Source organism: Mastomys coucha, unplaced genomic scaffold, assembly GCF_008632895.1.
Source record: "Mastomys coucha isolate ucsf_1 unplaced genomic scaffold, UCSF_Mcou_1 pScaffold6, whole genome shotgun sequence".
NCBI lineage: Eukaryota > Metazoa > Chordata > Mammalia > Rodentia > Muridae > Mastomys > Mastomys coucha.
Window position 1 is genome coordinate 37,634,278 of NW_022196912.1, and position 18,568 is coordinate 37,652,845.

At 47.1% G+C, this 18,568-nt stretch overlaps 1 protein-coding gene across 3 annotated transcripts in view; it reads right to left on the reverse strand.

Annotated features, from left to right (window-relative positions):
- The window catches only part of Trib2 (tribbles pseudokinase 2), a 25,060-nt gene extending 8,525 nt beyond the window's left edge, over positions 1–16,535 (reverse strand). The window contains exons 1-3 of one of the 3 annotated variants that reach the window (XM_031355997.1): positions 16,303–16,535; positions 14,731–16,047; positions 9,204–9,496 (exon numbers count right to left, since the gene is read on the reverse strand). In XM_031355997.1, the coding sequence (XP_031211857.1) occupies positions 9,204–9,496; positions 14,731–15,000 (563 nt within the window). In that variant the 5' untranslated portion in view covers positions 15,001–16,047; positions 16,303–16,535. Of the gene's footprint in view, positions 1–9,203; positions 9,497–14,730 lie in introns of all 3 variants that reach the window. The other 2 variants (XM_031355996.1, XM_031355995.1) reach the window with 2 other exon arrangements.
- Between the last annotated feature and the right edge of the window lie 2,033 nt (positions 16,536–18,568).

An 18,568-nucleotide genomic window follows, 5' to 3' on the forward strand; every position in this document is an offset into this window, starting at 1 on the left:
GAGAGAGAGAGAGAGAGAGAGAGAGAGGAGAGAGGAGAGAGAAAATCCAGCCCCCAACAGCAAACCCTGTTTTGCTTTAGGGTTTGAAAGCCTCACCCTGAGCTCCTGGCAGGAAGAAGAGAGGACAGGGTGGAACAGGGTGGGGCTCAGGCAGGAGTTCAGCAAAGTGGGCCTGACAGGGCCAGGAAATCCGGTTGCAGATCATTCAGAGCTGCAGAAGAGGTCAGAGGTTGTCAGCCTCAGGGTCTAGGCAGACTAAGCGCCAAGAAGGAAAGATGGGCTGCAGCCAGGCTGGCCTTACACTGTTTCTGAAAATGTAGCCTCAGTAATCATTGGGTCAACGGTGCAAGAAAAAGCCCCACTACAGTGAGTCACAGAAGGAGCCTGGGAAAGAACCATCCAGTACTTTAGGTAACATGGCTCAGACTCTGCTGCTCTACCAGATCTGGCCAGGCTGCTATATGGCACTAAACAATCCTTTATTTAATCTTGTTTCATGTATGTACAGATTTTTCCAGTAATCAACTGCTAGCCATTTCTGCTCCAGGGCCAGTCTCAGTGATTCTCCTGTCTGGAATAGCTCACGACTGAGGAGGGATGGCAGCTGGCACACAGTCAAGAAAACCCTCCATGGGGCAAGACAGATGTCAACAGGAAGGCGAATAATGCCAGGGAAGCTAAGCTACAGTATCTTGTACCAGCCCACAACCTGGGACTGGTTTGCACATATTGGATGCACAAGACAATCGGAGAGAGACCCTGGCAGCTGAGAAAGGTAAGGGACCTGTCAAGACATAGCTGGGATGAGGAAGCCACTTGAGTAACCACCCACTGCAATGGCGCCTCCGGCATTGTGGGCACACCTCTGACTCATGGAAGCCACCGGATCCACAGGGGAAGCCATTCCACCTGGAGTGTCATTCGACTGCTTGGAAGATTCCACAGAAACCACAGCTTGCAGCCCTCAGGGCTTCATGACTCTTGTCACCATGGAAACAGACAGGGAAACCCAAGCTAGAACACAAAGCCACACTGATTCCCCATTCACCACTTGCTTCCTGCACTTAGAAGTGGCTCCTGAAGGATCCTTCCTACCCTAGAGCAATTGATTGATTCACCTCTCAGAAAAGCTTCTCCAAGATCAGTGCTTGTGAGCGTGCCCTGTGGTATTGACACTGTACCACTCAGGCTGGGTCTCTACCTGAAAGTTCCTCTCTAAGCCTTGGGCACTCCCTGAGCCAGAAGAAGATGCTTCACTTGGCAGGCAGCCCAAAAGCCAGGGATCCTTCCAGATGGCTTAGCACATAACCAGCAAGATCAGGGGACCAAAATCTCTGATCATGCTTTATAGTATTGACCTGTTTCGGATGTAGAAAGTCTTCCAGTCTCACTGTCCCTGGTTGTCTTCCTTGTACACATCATCCCACCATTAGAATATGGTTCCAGGAGTTGGTCTAGAAAAACCCATCAGTGGGTTTCAGGTCCAAGGCCCTAGCCACCTGTCAGTCTCCTTACTGGTTCTCTAGATGAGCCACCCCCCACCCCCTTTGTCCCCAGGTGGCTCTTTATTCCACACTCCTGCTGCGGAAATAGTGAACTGTCTATCCCCATCATGGGCTTTCTTATACTGCTTGCTCCACCAACATCTAGCACTGCAGGCAGACAGTACTTAATAAATATTTGCAAAGACATATGATTTCAGAATCTAAGACTCTCTTCCTCCAACCCTAACATTCTTATCTAGGATCCTAAAGAATACTTAAGAGCTATGTCTGGAGCCCAGAGAAACTTCAAACAGACTACTTCCATCGGTAAAACCCTGACAAGGGCTGGGAAAAGCACATTTGAAAAATGTTTCTATCCACTGCCTTCTACATCTGATTCAACGCAGATAGGGATTTTTTTTCTTATAATATGTATGTTCTTGGGTGTGAGGGACTATTGATACATCTATTTCACCAACTGTCACTCATTCCATACTTAAAATGCTAAGTCCATATCATACAGTGCTGTGAAAGAAACGAAAGCCACCCATGGAGTAACAGGACTGCCTGTGGTTTTGATTAATTGGTGGTACCATCCATAAATGTCAAAAGTGCTTGGAAATCCGAGCTTCGGGTAGATACTGGATGCTGGCTCCACTAAGTGTACACATGTCTAACTATGCCACAAAAGTCTTTCTAGGGAGTTGGGTTCAAGAGACATTATCTTCACACTTCTGACTTGGAGGATGGCACCTGAAGCTGTCCTTGTGTTTCACAGGGAAGACTTTACAGCCAGCTTCCCTGGCTTCAAAACTTGTAGAAACCTGGCTGGAAAATAATGGGCCTCAACTTCCTTACTTGTAAATGTACAAAGTCTATACTAAATGGATCTAAGCTTCATTAATTCAAACGTGGACAGTATGAGTCAACAAGATGGTTTAGTGGTTAAAGGCACTTTCTGTCGTCTAATGAATTGAGTTCAATCCCAAGAATCTGCATGGCCTTAGAAGAGAACTGACTCCTACAAATTGTCCTCTGGCTTCCATGCATGTGCCTCAGCATCCATGTGCCTGAATCCATACATGTGTGTATTTGCATGCATGCACACACATACACTCAGTAAATAAGTAAATAAATAAATAAGTAACTAAATAGAAGTGAGTTAATTTAAGCACAGTAGTTAGAATAGAGTCATTCTGATCCATGTGGATCTTATAAAAACAAGACACCAGCGTCACTGGCATAATAGTCTCTAGCATCTAGAAGTGTCTAGCACATAGCTGGCGCCTAACAAGGATTCCTTGAATGAATACATGAATCTCCAAGTTTCAGATTTATAAAATGCAATCCCATTAGACCCTGGAAGCAGGGATGGCAATGGTATCTTTAAGGTCAGCCAGGGCAATAGGCTCAGTGCTGGGGGGTTTACATATACCATCTCCTAATTAAATACAGAGACGGTATCATGAAGTCTTGGCAGTGCATGCCTATACCTTCAGCACTAAAGACACAGAGGCACAAAGATCATTGCAGTTTTGACGCAAGCCAAAGGAATATAGCAGGACCCTATTTGGGGGTTCAGAGTGCAAGAAAGACGGTTCAAAAATTAAGAGCACTTACTATTTTTGAAGAGGACCTAATTCAGTTTCTAGAACACACTAGGGTAGCTCACAACCACCTGTAACTCTGGTTCCACCAGACCCAATGCCCTCTCCTGGTCTTTATGGATACCAAAACACATGTGGCAAAAACACATATACACATACACACAGGCACTGGCACAGGCATAGGCACATGCACACACACACAAATAAAAACAAAAACAAGACTTGTGAAAATGAGAGAGGAAGCTGAGATCATAGCACAAAGTGGAAGAATTAAGTCTCTCTTACCACTGTACCAACTTCCTACTTTACTAGGGCTTTAGATTCACCCATCCGTTGAAGGACTAAGTCTAACACAACAGTACATTCTACCAATGCATAGCAAGGAGTCAAGCTGCTTCTAGGGAAAGAGCCCTGGGAAGACTGGCCAATTCTCACTGGGATGAGCAAAGCAAGCCCTTCCTAAATGAAATTATAGTCTGCTGAAAACAAGGTCTTAAATAAGCCTTCTTTAGGCATAAATCAATAAACCAAGACAGCAGCAATGGGTTAATTTCTCACTCAATGTGCAACTTTGAAAATAGCTCTCTTTGAAAGGTGTCTCCATGGGGATCCATAAGTTTTCTGGGCTTCCGTTCTAGGCAACGACCTACATTTCAGTGATTTCTATTTATCCCTGTCTCTCTCATCCTGTCACTAGAATCCAATCTGAGCTGTTCCTACCCAAAAAAGGAGATTCTCACTTATTCAACAAATAGCAATGCCTACCATGGTCGGGAAGCCATGAATGAGATCCCACTTGTGTCTCCAGGAAGCTCTCCAGTCCAGCAGGAGCAATGGTGGAGCAACAGAAGACGGCTTAGTAAGGGGTATTTAGGTTGGACCATGAAAATAGAGTAGGGAGGGTTGAGGAGATAGGTCAGTCCTCAAGAGCAAGCTTGAGAATGTGAGTTCTAAAAACCTCAGTGTGGCGTGTACTTTTAATTCCAGTCCTGGGAAGGTAGAGGCAGGCAGAGATCCCTGGGATAACTGCCAACTCAACCTAACCTACTTAGCGAACCTCCGGTCCCTGTGAGAGACTCAAGTCAACCTAGCCTACTTAGGGAACTTCAGGTCCCAGGGAGATGCCCAATCTCAGAAAACAAGATGGACAACAGCTCCTGGCTTCTGGCTCCAGAAAAGCAGCATCCAAAGTCCCTTTGGTCTCTGCCGGCACATGTACACACACACACACACACACACACACACACACACACACACACACACACACACATACACACACACACACACACCACAAACACACACACACCACACACACACATTCTCTTTCTTGTGTGTCCATCCTGGAGAGCTTGTTATGTGTATAATGGAAAGACAGCTTTGCTCAAGAATTCGATAGGCAGAAGGACACATAATTGGTTTACGTAAATATGAACATATCCTGGAAGCTGTGTTTCATCAAAGCTGAGAGAGAGATAGATAGAGGAAGAGAGAGAGAGAGAGAGAGAGAGAACTTCCCTAAAATAGAGTACCTACAAGTTGCAAAACTATATATAGATATCAGTGAGCAAAAAGCTGAGCCTGTCCTCTGGAGCTCCGGTGCCTGCCCTGAATCCTTTATTAGATACAGCAACCTCAGTGGAAGAGCCAGCAACTCAAAGATCTAAAGGAAGAGCCAACACAGACAGCAGCACCTCAGAGAGATGGCCTGGACCTCTGCTGTGGGGAGGAGGGAGGAAGGCTTTCCCCAACAAAGAGGTGCAAGCTGCACGTCTTACACCACACCCACCCACAACCCCTCCCCCTGCCATCAAGGGCCTACAGGAGATCTCAGAGCCCAGGAAGAAGATCAGCTTCCTCACAGAAGCTAAAATGAAAGCAACCACCTTCAGAGATAAAGATCTCTGGACCAGAGCAGTAGCATGTAGGAAGGCGAGTTTCTGAGTTCACATGGGACATTTCTGTACTAAGAGATGTAAACATTGACCTGAGGCTAGGGGGCGGAGCCTAGAGAGGGCAAGGAGACTTGTCCCAGGAGAAGCCAGCAGGACAAAACAGCAAAGGTCACTGACAAAACAATGTTCCACCACTTTCCTTGGCAGCCTATAGGTGCAAAGATATGAAAGGGCAGGGGAGAGCAGCTGTGGAAAAGCCAAGGTCAACACCATTCTCCTTCCTTCTATAAGGACAGTATTCCCATTATAGTGGAGGCTGGCTGAGCTTCCAGGTTAGGTGTTCTGTCAAAGGAAAATTTCTTAAGTGCAACAGTAGGGGCTGGAACCCAGACAGCCACTCTGGCTCACCGCTAGGCTCAGGCCTTTTCTCTGAGGCCCAGCAGAAATATACAGAGTCTCTAGCAATATGGTCCCATGATCAAGCAGGTCCCACAATACACCAGAGGGGGGAAAAAGGCCAGGAGGTATGGGAGAGACCCTATGGCAATATGAGTAAATGTTTTACCTTCTATCAGATCTGGAAGAAGTCATGCAGGCTTCTGCAGGATTGAGGGTGCAAAGGATTCATTGAACTTTGCCCCAGGCAAGTTCAATGAAGGCTTAGGATTTGTTTCTTCAAAATGAGGTTCAGTGATGGTGGGACTTCACAGTGAACCCAGAAGAAGGGGGTCTGCCCTGAAGTATACCGCCCCCTCTGGGTGGAATCAACTTTATACTAGAAGGAACTATTGGGACTGCTAAAGAGTGTGACTTCATCTTTCATGAACCCACTAAGGCTGCTGGACTGTTCATGCATACACTGTTTTGTTTTCTTTTTTTTCCCCAGTGACTTCAAGTACAGCTCTGCATGCAGATCACACTATTACCTCGCTGAATGCTAATCACCTTCCAGGGAAGCAATGATTGTGTCAGCCTTGAGGAAGCTACAGCTTATAAACATTTAGAGGGATTTGAGACCGGGACCTGAATCTGGAACCTAAATCAAAGCCAAAGGGCATCAGATGAAGCCAAGCCATTGACGATCCCAATACTGCAGTAGTAGGTATATAGGCCTCGAGTCTGCACATGACCTTAGGTGCCATCTAAATGACATAGTATGTGTAAAGCATGGACAGCTCCACTAAGAATCTTTGTAGATAGCTCTGGGTTCAGTCAACAGTATACAAGTAGGGCTCAGTATACGATTCTGTCACAGGAGAGCCTTCTACTACTTTCCTTACCTTCCTACTACTTACTTTACCTTCTACTACTCTCTAGATCAGGAAAGAGAAGATTGAGTCAGGGGTGGAGCTCGTGCTTGCATACTTGGGTGGCTGAAGCAGGAGGATCCAGGATTCAAAAGTAACATGTCTATATTGCAAAACTGTCCAAGGGAGAATGGGTGTGTGTATGTGTGTATGTGTGTATGTGTGTGTGTGTGTGTGTGTGTGTGAGAGAGAGAGAGAGAGAGAGAGAAAGAGAGAGAGAGAGAGAGAGAGAGAGAGAGAGAGAGAGAGAGAGAGAGAGAGAGAGAGAGAGAAAGAGAGAGAGAGAGACTGGTATTTGAATAAGTAAATGAGCCCACCAAGGTTTGCAATTAGTTGTTTCAGACTTTTGTCCATAGAACCAAGGAAGAAAGGGTTAGAAATCAGACAAAGGTCATGCTCTAGTGTTCTGCCACATGATGATATCTACATTCCTTTGGCTCACTTCAGAAATGTTTATTTGCCATGGGTCTGACCTTGGGATGTGCCACCCTGATACTCACTGTTGCCTGCCTAGGTCTCTAAAGTAACCTTTAATCATGCAGAACCAGTGAGATGCAGCTACAGCATTTGAGGGGTCATGCGCTCTGGCAGTGGGAAGGAGTCCTTGATAGCCGAGTTGTCCTCCTAGAGAAGGTCATCCATCTTCTGCATTTCCTTGGTGTTAATTCTGAGACCTCAATACTCCTGCTTTCAGAGGCATTGGCTACAAAATGTACATGGGGCTGGGATGGTAGAGTGCTAGCCACAAGTGCACAAAGAGGGTTTGCTCTGCTGCAACACAGACACACACACACACACACACACACACACACACACACACTCAGAATTAAGCGGGCTAACCTATGATTGTATTGTAAGAGATCAGTAAACACTGCCTCTTACTTTTGTAGGTGAAGAGATGGTAAAGGGGATATCTTTGCCCAATCCATATTCATCTTCCAAATGAGAACATTCAAAGAAGATGTGTGTGTGTGTGTGTGTGTGTGTATACATATATACATATATATGTCTGTGTGTGTGTGTGTGTGTGTGTGTGTGTGAACTGAAAATGAGTGAAGAGCTTTCATGGTAAAGCCATAACAACACAAGGTTGAGAGATGGCAGCAGCCCAAGGTCATTATTAAAGACATAAGCATAAGGACCATGTCCCTGTGTCTAAGTTCCAAAGGCTGGAGTATCTGAGCTGGAGAGAGAAAAGGTACGCATTGCTCAGATTCCTAACTTAGGAGAACCTGCTTCTTCACTTTGTTTTAAAAAAATGAAGCCATCTAACCAAAGACCAGGACATTCACTGACAGAGTTGCTAGTGTCCACAGACCCCACCCCCATGGGTAGAAATATGCAAAAGAACCAACTAATAGGCACAGGAAGCCCAGAAGCTTTATGCAAGCCGTATACACAGCTGGATTATAAACACCCATGAAATTATTCCATTTGGCCTAAGTAACAACAGGCCTTTTCCTTTGCTTAAGCCACAAGTGCTTGCCAGACATTAAGGCTCCAATTAGTTCAATCCATGGAGGAAAAAAAAATAGGTATACAAATAGATGGAAAGAAAGAAAGAGAGGTGGGAGAGAGGGAGAGAGAAAGAAAGAAAGAGAGAGAGAGAGAAGACAGAAAAGTACAACTCACTAGCTCCAGCTCATGGGGGAGGGGCCAATGGGCTTCTGTAAACAATAGTGTGAAAATATCACAGCCCACTGAGCTGGATGTCAAAGGAAACAGAAAGCAGAAAGGTCTGCTCCCCAAGGCCTGTGTTGATTTGCAGAAAGTACCAAAGAAATGTCAGCTCGGTGAGGAGTTGAAGGAAGTAGACCACACTGACATCAGATGGTCCTAGCTGACAGTGTTGAGACGTTCCTGCCCTCTTTTCCAGTTCAGAATGAGCATGGACTCCATGGACTCAGGTGTGTGGAATCTCTTAAACATTTCCTGGGGCACTACTCCAGGGCTTTTGATTTGTGGGTCATTCCAACAGGGCACAAGGAACACAGAGGTGACAATGCCTGAAGGCATTGCCTGTGTCTCTCTAAGGAACTACATTCTTAAAAGGAAGTTTTACAAGTGAAGAGAAAGCTGGGCTCCCGCCAAGCTCTAAATGGAAACTGAGAAGTTAATGGTGTATCCATGAATAAAGTCTAGATGCCTGTGTCTTGAACAGATGTTTCTTGAGATATAACCAGGTGTTCTTGGTGCCTGGTCTCACACAATCAGCTCCTCACCTGACAGGCCAGCCCTTCTCAGGCTACCATGCTTAACTCTTCTTGAAACCTTTCTTGGTTACTCAAGATCTAGTGAGAACCGGCAATCCCCACCCCCCACATCACAAGGGACCCAGGACTCACCTCTAGCTGTTTGACAGGTCTGGGGTCTATCTGTTTCTGAGGCTTACTTGCAAGCCTGTGGTTCACACCTACTACTACATGCATAGGAAAGAGCTATTGAGAGAGTGAAGGGACAACAAAGTCCTCTAGGTAGTCAGTGTTCTGACAGCATGAAGCCTTCATAAACCTGTCTTTGTTGACTTTGAAATTGCCACACTAGTTTGCAGCCTCCTTCAGAATTCTTCATACAAACCACACACATTCAGCAGGTCACAGACTACCCTATTCCCCCCTCCCCACACCCTCACCCCCTACCTTACCTCCACCCCCACCTTTGAATGTTTCATGATAGGAGTTTGCCAAGGGTACCTTGTTTGCCAAGGGTATTGGGACACAATACTCTCTCTTTTTTCTGCTTGCCTTAACCCTCACCTGGACAACAGGCATCAAATAGAACAAGCTCCCTGCAGATGCAAATGCAGACACCCTATCACAGCAAGCTTTCAGGCAGGCACACACACACACACACACACACACACACACACACACACACACACACACAGACCTGCATGGGCTGAGCCCCACTTACCTCTCTTCATCCTTGAAAATAAATTTCCGGAGCTTGAGGTCACGCAGCACCAGGCCACCGTCGTGGCAGTGGGCCACAGCTGAGGCGATCTGGTAGAATAGTCGGGCTGCCTCTTCCTCCCTCAGCTTCTTGCAAGTGCGGACAAAGGAATGCATGTCTCCATAGCTTCGCTCAAAGAACACATAGGCTTTGGTCTCTCCCAGGAGGATTTCTGTGATTTGGTTGATGTTGCTATGGGCAGACAGGCAGAAGCAGGGGGCCAGGGATTCCTGGTAGCAGCTGATCTCGAACACCTAGGACAGAATTGAGAAGACCCCAATCAGAGGTGCCTCCTATTATCCAAATTGCAGAATGCTGAATCCTCCCACAGGCTTGTGATTTGATGTGACATAAAGAATATGAAACTTAGACCCCACACACCAGTTCTGTGTACTACCAGCTGTGTAGTGCAGTTCAGGAAAAAACAAAAACAAAAACAAAAACAAACAAACAAACCAACCAACTATGTCTTGCCTCCTCAGAACCTCCAAATCTTTTTTTTTTTTTCCAGACAGGGTTTCTCTGTGTAGCCCTGGCTGTCCTGGAACTCACTCTGTAGACCAGGCTGGCCTCGAACTCAGAAATCCACCTGCCTCTGCCTCCCAAGTGCTGGGATTAAAGGTGTGAGCTACCACTGCCCAGCTTGAACCTCCAAATCCTTAATGGCACAACATGGATAAATGAAACTTGATTCCATGTTGGGAGGAGTCTAGGAAAAATAGTAAAATACTAAGTGTGTGTGTGTGTGTGTGTGTGTGTGTGTGTGTCTGTCTGTCTGTCTGTCTGTCTGTCTGTCTGTCTGTACTCATGTGTGTATCTCTGTGTCTGTGTAGAGGTCAGAGGTTAGTCACAGGTATGGCTCTTCAGGAAACTATCCACCTTGTTTTTTAAGACAGGGTCTCTCATTGGCCTTGAACTTACCCATTTTGTGAGGCTAGCTGACCAGGGAGCCCTAGAATCCTCCTGTTCTTGTTTTGCTGGAGCTGATATAACAAGCATCACACACAGCTTTTTAAATGTGGATGTTGGGTATCCAACTCAGATGCTTGTATGGCAAGCACTTTACTGTCTGAGCTATCATCTAAGCCCAAGTACTAGTATTCTTCCCTATAGTTACATATTTAAAGAAAAAGTGGATACAGAAAAATACTCATAGAATTAAAAAAACTAAGTGACTCCAGGAAAAAGACAAACATCTCTTTACTTTTTAAAGATGCATGGAAAATATTCATGAGTGAACAAGTAATTCATTTACTATCAAGGCTTTCCTCCACAGTTCTCTATGTGTGATGAATTCATTTTACAGATGTGCAAACTGAGGCACAGAAAACAAGCTTAAACTCTTGCCCCCAGTGGCGGTTCTAGGATTAGCACAGGGGCCTTCTCCTTAGAGAGCCAGGCTGGCTTCCCTCTTCCCTCCACAGATCTCTAACTCAATGAATCAATTATGCAATGATTTTCTATGAATCAGAGTTAGCCTGTGAAATGCCACCTCACTGTTGCTTAAAAAGAAAAAAACGCACCAGCAATCCCTTCTGAACAGACCTAAGAAACGAATGCAACACAAAGATTTGATGGATGGAAAGGAAGCAGCTTTTCATTCACTTCAAAGCCTATAGTTACTCAGCACCTAGGCTTGGAATGGGGTTTCCCTTGCTCAGGGGGATGAATGTGAAAGGGGGTGCTATTTGAAAGTGGTATAGTGTGGATGCAAGGGGTCTCATTGAAAAGCAGGTCTAGCAGAAAGGGTCTAGCCATCTTCTGTGTAGCAGTGAGCTCCTCATTGTCAGTGTTTGGAGTGTAGTAGGAGAGAAGCAGGAAAAATTCCTGCCTGAGGGGTGGGGGGTGGGGGGTGGGGGGGGTGGGCATGCTTATCACTCTGACTGGGCCACCATTCATCCGAATAGGATGGATAAAGGGCACAAAGACCCTCCTTCTTTATATAATAAACACCCTGACCTAGACACCACAATCTTTTGTGGGTCCTGATCTGCTCCCCTCCCCTGAACCTTTTTCTTGCTTCATTTTGCTAACAAGGCCCAGTCTGGATGCATGGGTTACCCCTAGAATACTTCTGAGGGAATTCCTGGGCCTTCTGTAGCCCATTCAAGGAACACAGGTTGCAATATAAAATTAAAAAAAAAAAAAAACCCGTGAGTCAAACAGGGACAATAAGCACCTCATGGAGGCTGGTGCTAACTGGGGCTGAGGAAGCAAAGTCAACAGTAAGGCTGTGAATGAGCCATAATGAGGTATCTCAGGAAAGTGGCACAGCTGTTGCCACTACACCCTCGAATTTAAGAATGAATGCTTCAGCCTCCCCGGAGACCACAAATCACACCCTGATACTGTCAAATGATGACCTCAGAGCAGTGACCTCAGTGGCCTGCTCAATTAGGAATCTGAAATGCTTGAGTCAACCTTAGCATAAAGGCTGCAGGCTGCAGAATCAGGGAAGCCTCAGCAATTTCATCAAGGAACTCTCACATACACACACACACACACACACACACACACACACATCCCTTCGTGGCTAATGTCAACAAGCTGCATTATGTAACAAGCATGATTTGTTCTGAAGCATCAGGCTGTGGGTTCTGTCGCCAGGGCCTACCGTTCTGATTATTTATAATACACTTCCTGTTTCCAGTTGCCTTTCAAAAAATAAAATAAAATAACCTTTTGCTCAGCATGGTTAGCTTGCTCTCCCACAGCACAGCTGAAAAGCTGAATGAACAGAGAATTAAGTGAAAGTAGCTAACAAATTCGTGGGAGCCTCCCAATGTAGCCAAACCCTTTGTAGGAGAATGCAAAATGGTGGACAGAAAATGAAAAGCAAAAAAGAATTGCTTACATTTTCCTAAACAGGAAGGAGCCAAACTTTTATTAGTGGCTATAACGGGCATTTATAGGCTTGGACTGGTATTTAAACCATCACCCTCAAGTGCAAAAATCAAGCCCTGAGCCTGGGTGCCAGCTCCTTTTAAATGTTTAATTGGGAGTCTTGGTTATATAATGTGACAGTTCAGATAAGGCCCTAAGATCAGGCCACATTCATCATGTCTGAAAAGAAAAAAAGAAGAAGTGCCCATTCTCCCAAGATAGTAATTATGTCATTCATTCTGCACAGTAGCTACAAGAATTTTTGTCAAAACAGCTAAAGACCCCCTAAAGATCTTTCCCTACTTTGGCTAACTAAAGTAGGCATGTGGAGGCAATAATCAGGCTGGGGAATCCTGCATATGCCCCTGGAAGCTCTTCCCTCCTCCTCCGGGCCACAAAGAGTATCCTACAGAAGACTCTCAGGAATCCTGCACAATAAACACAACCTTTCTGCTTTTGTACTTTTTGTCACATGAACATGAAGCTAGGAAATAGGAACCCCAGGACAAGGCATCAAAAAGAGATGGATTCAAATGTGGAGGCTTGTGAGTCCTGCAGCAAGTTAAAGAGCCCACAGTGTGTCTATTGGGGCAGTTCATAGCATCACCCTCATCAAACTCTCCTGGAGAGGGTTGTACACAGCTATGCTTGTAGAAGTCACCCACATCACCTCGGGGAAGCAGGCAGGAGAGCAGAAGCTGTGGAGTCCTAAAGGGATGACCTCTGTCAAACAGAACAATGATACCACACTTAAGTCCACTCGAAGCCACACAGTAATTGGTGAGGAGCTGATTCAAACCTTGAAATAACTAAACCAACAGATTAAGTACAGTTTGGGGCCAGGGGGCAAGTCGGCAAATGACACTGTAAGGTCAGCCTAGAGTAAAATATGTCTCGAAAGATCAGAAAGGAGAACGAAGAGAGGCCAGAGACAACCCTAGTTTTAAACAAAGAACAAATAGCAAGATGCTCTTGCAGAATTTGGCCACAGACAGTTCTTACGTAAAATCATTTTCTAGCCTTTTGGGGGGAGAAAGATATTAAAGTGCTGTACTGAGGTTGAGCAAAAAGAGGGGGAGATGCTCACTGCTGATGATGGTGCATATTTCATAGGAGAATGACAGCTCAGTGGAATTCATTCATTTCAAAGGATGACTGTCCTATTGTGCAGTGTGCAGGGCTCCAATCAGGCTCTGAGTTGCCTCCTAAATTTAATGCTTTAGCTGGGCATAGTTGCTCTTGATTACAGTAACTTGGAGAAGATGCAAAATCCCTATCACTCAGTACAAGCAAACGGCAGTATTTAAAGAGTCTCTGGTTTCCTCTAAATTCGGAAATAAATAATCTCCGAACTGCCTTCTGAGATCTTCACCCACCCGGTTTTTGCAAGGAAGCGCTCCAAGTCAGCACGAAATAAGGTGATTTCACAAAGCAGCCAGTGATTAATTGAGAAAAGTGTAATATAGCATTTGTAGCACAGATGTTCACAGAACCCATTTCAAAGACAGCACGGTTGCACTTCCGCCTCAATAAATAAATAAGTAAATAAATAAATAAATAAATAAATAAACGAGAAGAACCCAAATTTAAGTGATAATGTATTCTTGATCTACATCTGGGAAGTCCTGTTATCTACTGTAGTAGGAAACTGTCTGTTGTCAAATATTTTGTTATTATCCTTCCTCGGTCCTCTTGTCTGGTACTCGGTGAGCCCACACAAAGACACACAGACACATAAAGACACAAACCCGTTACGGTTCAGGGTCAAAGACAAAAAGGAAATTGAAGTGTCCTTCTTAGTACTAGCACAGGGGGCTCCAAAGGGCAGTCTGTAAACAGGCAAAGGTGTCCTTGTGGGTGCATGGGGAGCAACAATGGGGGTGTGCAGTCAGGGAGTCTGAGGACGCGAAGAAACCTAGACAAAAAGACCCTAAGGATTCGTTGTTCACCCAAAGGTGCGCAAGGGGCGAATTTCCACCCCAGCCTTCCTTTCCAGGCTTCAGGCAGAAGAAAGAGCTTTAAAACTCCTTTTCCCCCCTGCTACAGCCTTGGGCTCAGCCAGAGGGGACACTTTTTGTGGCTCTTTTAAAAGGCCACCTTTGGAACAAAGGTTTAACACCTGCAGGCTGCTAAGAACAATGGCTACAAAAGAAACCGAAGGAGCGGCGTCTGAAAACCAACCGGGGATTCCCTAGTCCTTGCAGAGAGGGGAGGGGGATCGACCTAAAGAGAGAAAAGCCCGGGCAAGGGGACTCAGCCCTGTGCACCCGAGCTCTACGAGCCTCCTAGGGCACGCGTGTCCGTGCCCCAGTTCAGATTCGCCGCCCTCCCTCCCCGGATCTCCCCAAAACGCCCCCGCTACAGCCCGCCCCATTGTCTGAAACGGTCTGAAAACTTCGCAACTAGTCGAACGTGGACAGACACACAAATAAACCAGTTTAACGAGGCCACGCATAATGATCCCAGGAATCTTTCGCCCCTGGACTTGAGGGCTTTGCGACCTCCCGCACCATCCCCGGCCCCTGGCAAAGGACCCAGGATGATTTTTTTTTTTTAAATTGTTTTAAGCAAAGACAAAACGCAAAAGCAAAGCTGGGCTGGTTACCTTGCAAACTAGCTCCTCTCCGCTGTGCAGATGCACAGCGCGGAAAACGTGGTCTCCCTCCAGAGGCTCCAACAGTAAGTATTTCCCGATGCAGGAAACGCAATGCGACAAGTTCGGAGTCTCGGGCGGGCTCGGAGAGCCAAGGTTCGGGCTGAAACTCTGGCTGGGCTCAGCGGACCTTATAGACGACAGCTCTTCGAAATCCTGGGTTTTGTTCCGCGATCTCCCATATCTCGCTATTGTGATAGGGGTAGACCTGTGTATGTTCATGAGTGTGGGGATCGCACACGACAAAACAAACAAACAAACAAACCAAAAAAACCCGCTGGAGAGATGTATGAGCCGCGGGTGCAGGCGCCTCGGTGCTACCGACTTAAAAGAATCAAGAAGGGAGGGGACCCGTCTGGGGCTCCGTGGAGGAAGAGTTAAGAACTAGCTAGCCCCTAGATGGGCGCTGCAGGGCTGGTCCCCGGCTGCGAGCCCCGCTCCCGGGGGTGCTCGCTCTGCGGACAACTCGGGTCCTTTTGTTACCCAGAAGCCGCCAGCGCGGTGCAGAACCGCACTCTGGAGTCAGTGGGTCTCTGTTCGCAGCGTGGATCTGGCTGAGTGAGCGTGCCTCTGGGGTGCGGAGCTGCAGCGCGGGGCTCCTGAGCGATCCCCAGCTGAGGATCCGCAGACCTGGCGGAGGAGCCCTGCGTGGAGTTTGTGCAGTCTTCAGGGAGCGCGCGGCGCCGGCTCGCCCTCCACGCGTTAGAAACCAAACAAAAAGAAAAAGGAAATAAGCACGGGTCTACCGGCTCACGCCGCGCGGCAGCCAGAATCCGCGCTGCACCCCCCTTTTTTGGTGGAAAGGGTGGGGGGCGTGGAAGGGGGGTGCTAGAGAGGGCAGTTACCTAAGTCTTAACTGTAGATGGCGTCTGAGGCTTTTCCAAAAAATCGCAGAGCTCTCTGTCTCTCTCTCAAGAAAAAAAAAAAAAAAGACAGAAAAAAAAAGGCAAAATAGCAAAGGAGCATTTAACTTGGGGCGGTCAGCAGTGGCAACAAAAGATTGCAAAAGCTGAGTAGGGAGTGCGCGGAGTAGGGCAGGCACAGGTACCACGACAAAGCCCAAAGCTGAGCCCGCGCGGTCAGCACTAGCTCTTGCTGTCGCCGCTCACGTCCCAGATCCTCCTCTGATGAAGCAAGAAGTGCGGGCGGTGACCTGGGGGGACCAACAGCAGGAGCTTTCCGGGGGTCTTGCAGGAGCTGGCAGCAGATGCTCCCCGGACTCCGTCAGCCCGTGGCGTTCCTTTTCCGCTGCAAAACTGGGTCTTGAGCCTAGAAACAATTTGCAAACCACTCTTGTCTCCCGATGCCTTGCGACCAAATTGCACGGCGGGGTTTGTTCTGGAGGAAAAATAAAAATCGACGGCCTGTCTTCTTTCCTTATTTTTTTTCTTTTTTTCTTGCCACCCAAAAGTAGGAGAGGACCGTGTATTTAAAAATTAAAGGGGATGGCCACGGCGCCCTAGGCCAATCCCGGCGCTCAGCACGCCCGCATCCCGGGGCGAGGCGGTATTAATAGTTACTTACGTGGCCGGGGATCTCGGAGCGAGCCCGGCTGTGTGTGCGCGTAAGTGTGCGCGCGCGCCTTGCTCGCTCGCGCTCCGTCTTCCCATTCAATGTCACCGACACATTTCCACAGAGCCCCCGCCCTCTTCTCCGGCCCCGCCCCACCCACGCCCCGGCCCCTGTCATTGAGCCGGGAGCCCATCAATCAGCAGCGCCTCTGCCAGTGCGCGCGCGGCTCCCCAGCGCCCGCCGGCGGCCAGGGCTGCTGCCGCCACTCCTGCAGCATCCCCGCTGGGGGCGCCAGCCTCGCCCCCGGATGGCTCGGCCAGGCGCTAGGTAAACAGTGCTTTATATCCTTCCGCTGACCAAGGGCTCTGGGCTCTCCTGGCCTGCGGCTCGCGCTGCAGAGCCAGGGATGTTGGATTGCGTATCTGCGACCATCGCCACACAACACCGGCAGGCTCAGGTCAACTTTGGGACTTAGATCCTCTTCCCTGGGATTTTCGTCAGAAAGCCTCTCATCTTCTGTGTACCGAGCTCCCCTCTGCTGCGATATAACCTGAGCAAGCAGATCCCCTCGGTTTTTTAAAAATGAAGGATTCTTGCAGCCCATAGCCTCTAGAATTAGTTTATTCTTTCCGGTTGCTTCTCATTTCAACAGAAGTCCATTGTGAGCTTGTAGTTAGTGTCATCACCCCTTGTACCTCTCCCCCACTTCTCAGTTATAGGACTGTGGTTACTTTCAGCGTCTTTTGACTTCAGGACAAGGTCTTTGCGGGGGGCGGGGGGGGGGCTCAGGAACACACACCTTTGCACCCACACCTCCAGCAAGAGATGTTGGCTCCTAGCCTAGGAGTCAGGCTTCTCCAGTCCTGTCATCTCAGTATGTGGGCCAGGAACACATTCAATACTGGGTTCAACTGAAGGCTGCACTTTAACCCTTGCTTATTCTTAACTTCCCGGGAAGGTTCCGGACTATTGGCTTGAGCAGACCCGGGGAAAGTTCAGACCACGGGAAAGTTCAGACCACAGCTTCAGCCTCTTGACTTGACCTAATGCATCCTGGTAAGAGAAGCAATGTAGCAGGGGAAAACAGAAAGAGAAGGAGAAGCAACCAAGGTCTGGGGCAAGGCTGCTGGGACGACTCTAAGGCACCTCTTTCTATGAGGGAGGCTACTCTGTAACAATCTTCTGCACTACCATTTTTGAACAAAAATAGAGAACTCTTTATAATTATAGTTAACTGGGACAATGGTGGCTCTAATGATCAGGAGCTCCCCGAGGGTTGTTTCAGAATAGTGAATGGATCTTGCTTGTCCAGCTGGCCACCCTAGAGGACAGATTTTGAGAAGAAACTAAAATGGCCCATGTCTTCTCACCACTCTTTGAACTCAGTCTCTGATCTCTAAACTGTCCCTTAAGGGGATAACAGCTTGAGGATGCCACCATGACTACAGACTAGTGTGCCATGTAGCATGTAGTCTCTACCCAGTTCAAGAACAGGTGTTAGACAATCTCTACGGAGGACCCATGAAGAAAGGTTCCCTGTGGCCTCTGTTGGGTGACTATCAAGAAACTTTCTTGTAAGAGAGCTTGAGAAACCTGTGTTCAGCATCCGTTTCCAATTTCAGAAAGAAACTGAGTTGGCATTTTTTTGTTTTGTTTTTGTTCTTTTTCATGTTTTTGTTTTTGTTTTTGTTTTTCTTCCCAGGGCTTCTAGTTTTCATCTGTTAAATAACAGCCCTGCTTACCTCATGTGATCCCTAGAACTGCAGTTTTGGTTCTGGGAAATCTATGAAGAATTACGATAGTGTTTCTCAGCCTGTGAGTTGTGACCCCTTTGGGGTGAATAACCCTTTCACATGGGCCACATATCAGATATTTACATTATGTTCATAACAGAAGCAAAATTACAGTTATCAAGTAGCAGAGTGAAATAATTTTATGTTTGGGGGTCGCCACAACAAGAGGAAGTGTATTAAAGGACAGTAGCATTAGGAAGACTAAGAACCACTGGCTTATGACAAGCTTACCCCTGTGCTGAAGATCCAGGTATGAGGAGGACTGGGTCTCCTCTACCCTAGAGCTCAGTCTAGTCACAGACAAGGACTAAGAAATGCATGTGTGTGTGGGCATACACACACACACACACACACGAAAACACACGAAGGAGAGAGAGAAAAAGAGAGAAGCAATGTAGCCATTACAATATGACAGCCCAAGGAAACATGTACTTTTTCAGGACTTCATGAAGCTTTCCTGAAAATGTGCTCTCTCACTCTTGCCC